Raw genomic sequence first — 4,576 nt, 5'->3', positions numbered from 1 at the left:
ATTGTGGGCTTCGTTGTTATAGTTTTGGGCATATCGAATATGTCACAGGTAGCTTACCAGGTTTTGCTGTGCGGGCGAGATACTCTCGGTAGCTTGCCGTGCTCTCCGAGAGGGGTGGAGGAATTGAACCCGGGTCGGCCTCGTTCAAGCCTAATGCCCTACTTACTGTGCTATTGCTCCAGCCCACAACAAAAGAGAATAGTAAGAAAGCAAAAAGGCTTTCTTACTATTGCTTTTGTACTGGCTGGGAAAAATATTTGCATATATACCACAGTTTAATACCCAAGGTATATGAAGAATTTATGCAACTGAAATGTAAAAAGAAAATCAAAGATGGGACCAAAGCGATAGTAGAGTGGGTAGGGTACTTGCCTTGCATGGTGCCAATCTAGATTCTATCCAGACTACCCTGCATCATCCCTGAGTCATTCCTAGGTATCCATATCATAAAAAATATGACAGATACTCTTTTCTTGAATATATATATATATCTATAAAAGGTAAAGGTAAAGGCCCTCCCGTTGATCGTCGATTTGCTCGAGTGGGCCCAGTAACGTCTCCATTGGAGACTTTGTTGTTACTGCGTTTGGCATATCGAATACTCTCCGTAGCTTGCCGGGATCTCCGAGAGGGGCGGAGGAATCGAACTCGGGTCGGCCATGTTGGCGGCTTGTAAGGCGAACGCCCTACCCGCTGTGCTATCGCTCCAGCCCATATCTATCTATCTATCTATCTATCTATCTATCTATCTATATATCAGGGCTGTTAGAGTGCTTTCACATTTTACAATTATTTTTTGTTTGTTTAGGTTTCTGTTTCTGGTTTTGATTTTGGACTACACTGGCAGTGCTCAGTACCTTCTCCTGCCTTTGTGTTCAGAAGCCATTCCTTGCTGTGATCAGGGGACTATCTGTGGTGCCAGAGATTATACCAGATAAACCAAGTCAGCCTCGTACCAGAAAAACCACTATACTATCACTCTGCCCATGTTTGATTTTTTTTTTTTTTTTGCTTTGGATCACAACCAGAGGTTCTCAGGGCATGCTCCTGGTTCTATGCTCTGAGGTCACTCCTGTTGATGATCAGGAGGCCAAATGTGTGCCAGAGGGCCACATCCAGATTGGTACCACACAATTGGTACAGCAGCTGCTGTAGGGTGGGTGTGTTGGGCCACACCCTACCCTGTGTTTCTCTGATTACCCCTGGCAGATGCTGAGGAACAGTAGGGTGTGGCCCTGAAACAAAAAGAAACACAAATTGACCTCTCCTATATAAGCAGCCTTAAATTCAAGAGCTCTAAGTCTTGGCTTCTAACTTGGGATTCTATCTTGGAGAAGAGACCATCCTGGCTGGAAAAATGGCACCTCCGAGTTCCCAGGCCCCAAGGGCTCATCAGCTGCAAGCGTTCCTCAGCCTGAGGAGGAGATGGTGCTGCCTGGCTTCCCGGACATCGACAGCGTCATGACGTTTGCTCTCAGGTCAGTGGAGGCAGTCATTAAGGCATCTGGGAGCCTGCCACAGTCTGGCCCAGAATATGATTTTTACCAAAGTTTTCCTGGCTTCCAAACATTCCGTGAGACTCAAGGAGACAGGATGCTTGAGTGCATGAGCAGAATGATGCAGTAGTACGTGTGTCAGAGCGACATCAAGGACTGCAGGAAAGTGACGGACTTGGAAGACAAATTTGATTCATTGGTTGACGCCAATGATGCTATTCTGGATGGAGTGGACATTTTACTGGATGAAGCTTCAGGCATGAAGAAGCATCAGCAGCCCGTCCTCCCCATAGGGTCACAAGCCCGCCAAATGATCGTGTCCAGCTGGAACCGGAAGGCAGAAGAATCTGGCAAAAAAACAAAATCGGAACCCTTCCGGCTGCTTCACGTGAAGAACATCATCCGACCGCAGCTTAAATTCCGAGAGAAGATCGACAATTCCAACACCCCATTTGTTCCGAAGATCTTCATCAAGCCCAACGCCCTGAAACCTCTCCCTCGGGCGCTGTCTAAGGAGAGTCGGGAGCACACCAAGAACCAATCAGAGGACCCGGATGTGCCACCGGCCCTGGTCCACTTCCTCCACCAGCAGCGGACCCAGCAGGTAGAGCAGGACGTGTTCGCACACCCCTATCAGTACGAACTGGATCACTTTACGCCCCCAGGGTGGGTGCTTCAGAAACCGCAGCCCCAAGCCTACAAGCCCCTGCAGGACACGGCCTGCCACTTGGTGACCTCGCTGGACCAACTCGTGCAACTCAACGCGACGCTCCTGGCCTGTTGGGAATTTGCGGTGGACTTGGAGCATCACTTTTACCGGAGCTTCCTGGGCCTGACCTGCCTGATGCAGATTTCCACGCGCACGGAAGACTTCATCATCGACACGCTGGAGCTGCGCAGCGACATGCACCTCCTCAACGAGAGCTTCACAGACCCTGCCATCGTGAAGGTCTTCCACGGCGCTAACTCCGACATAGAATGGCTGCAGAAGGACTTCGGGCTGTACGTGGTGAACATGTTCGACACGCAGCAGGCAGCGCGCCTTCTTCGGCTGGGCCGGCACTCCCTGGACCACTTGCTGAAACGCTACTGCAACGTGCAGGCGAACAAGCAGTATCAGCTGGCCGACTGGAGGGTGCGCCCTTTGCCGGAGGAAATGCTCCACTATGCCCGCGAGGACACCCACTACCTGCTCTACATCTACGACTGCATGAGGCTGGAGCTGTGGGCTGCTGCCAGCGAGCAGCCCACGAAGGCCCGGGTGGTGTGGCAGCGCAGTAGGGACATCTGCCTCCGGAAGTTCGCCAAACCGCTCTTCACGGATGAGTCCTACCTGAAGCTGTATGAGAAGCTGAAGACGCCTCTTAATGCACAGCAGCTGACAGCCTTCCGGCTGCTGTTCGCCTGGAGGGATCACCTGGCAAGGAGGGAGGATGAGAGTTGCTGCTATGTCTTGCCCAACCGCATGATGCTGAAGATCTCAGAAGAGCTGCCCGAGGAGCCCCAGGGCATCATTGCTTGCTGCACCCCAGTCCCGCCTCTGGTATGGCAACAACTTCATGAGCTGCATCTTCTCATCCAGAAGGCGCGAGGAACCCCTCTGTGCCAGTCGGAAGTTGCCACCGGAGTGAGGAGGAGAGCACTGCTGCCCCATCCCGAGAGGCTGGAAAGTGTTCCCGTTGGACCTCAAGAACACTCCCACGCTTGGTCGGGTGACTGCCCTGCCATACCCACCAATGGGTCCGTCCCGGGCCAGACGCAGGCCGGCCTCTTCCCAGCCCAGCACGAAGAGAAGACTCTGGTGGCCACCAGCCGCTTCGTTGCCACGGCCGCGGACACCTTGTTTAACGAGGCAAGTGCAGAGCAAAAGAACAAAGCCCAGAAGAAAGTCCAGCCAGTGGTGCAGTCCTTGGAGAACCCATTCGGGATGCTTTTGCAGGCGCTCCAACACAACGCCCACATTTCCCAGGCAGCCAAGGCCGACCCTTCCTCCAGCATCAATGAAATCAGCGAGCGCTGTGAGCTGGCCAGCCAGGCGCAGGGACAGAAGGACTCTAAGGACACCGCCAGGAAGAGGGCAGCCCAGGTAACAGCAGCCAAAGACGAGGCCAAGGAAGGGTCGCAGACCCCCGCCCAGCCGGCTCTGTTGCTCCGCCAGCAGATCGCCCTGGAAAACGCTGCCAAGAAGCGAGAGCCAACAAGTGACCCCAGAGCCCCTGAACAGAAACAAGAGAAGAAATGGTCCAAACTGGCTGAGAAGCCCAAGGACCCCAGGGAGGCGCGGGAGAAAGCTTCTACTTCCTTTGACTACCGCAAGCTAAACGTCCAGGCGTTTGCTGGAAACAGCAAGTCCAAACTGGCCTCCCAGTTTGACCCCGGTAAGCAGATCGTGGCTGGCAAGAAATGCTTCGCAGCCAAAGAACTCCAACAGACCGCCGGAAACAAAAGCATGTCCTTCGTGCTCCGGGAGTTGGACAGAGGGTTCAGATGCAACTCGCCCAGGAGACCACGTCCGCCAGACTTCCGGGTTCTTCCCGGGACCGGGAGGCAACGGCCTTGGGATGGTTTTGTATACCATCCCAATTTTAACACTGTTAGAAATAATTGTTACTGGGAAAAAGAATAACTAAACTGGAGCTTGTGACCCCATGTGCGGTCACGTATTTGAATAGGTGGTGGTAAAGAATCTTTTTGCATTTGTTTTTCTTGTTTGTTTTTGGGTTATATCCAGTGGTACTCAGAATTTATGCCTGGGTCTGTACTCAGGAATTACACCGGGCACTCTTGAGGGACCATGCGGGGTGCTGTGGATCAAACTGGGCCTGGCTGTGGGGATAAGGCAAATCCCTTACTTGCTGTACTATTGCTTCACTCCAAAAATCTTTAAAAAAAATTGTTTTAGGATCAGAGAGTTGGTACATCAGGGACAGTTCTTGTATTTTGGTTACAGGAATACCGTAAGGAGTGTTTCCCAAGCACAAAGACAGGAGCAAGCCCTAAGCATTGCCAGGTACGGCTCAACCCTCCTGCCTACAGCAAATTCAATCAAAAATTGTTTTAAAATACATTTCTTAGTTCTG

General features: G+C 52.1%; 1 protein-coding gene across 1 annotated transcript; it reads left to right on the top strand.

Annotated features, from left to right (window-relative positions):
• The first annotated feature begins 1,348 nt into the window (after window positions 1–1,348).
• LOC130028174 (exosome component 10-like) lies at window positions 1,349–4,122 on the top strand. The gene is given in 2 exon segments (XM_056118881.1): window positions 1,349–1,388; window positions 1,391–4,122. Coding segments are annotated over 2 exon segments (2,763 nt in total). The 5' UTR covers window positions 1,349–1,357.
• The last annotated feature ends 454 nt before the right edge of the window (window positions 4,123–4,576 follow it).

Source organism: Sorex fumeus, unplaced genomic scaffold (genome assembly GCF_029834395.1).
Source record: "Sorex fumeus unplaced genomic scaffold, SorFum_2.1 ptg000039l, whole genome shotgun sequence".
NCBI lineage: Eukaryota > Metazoa > Chordata > Mammalia > Eulipotyphla > Soricidae > Sorex > Sorex fumeus.
Note: the sequence above shows the minus strand (reverse complement) of the source record. Positions and strands in the feature narration are given on the sequence as shown.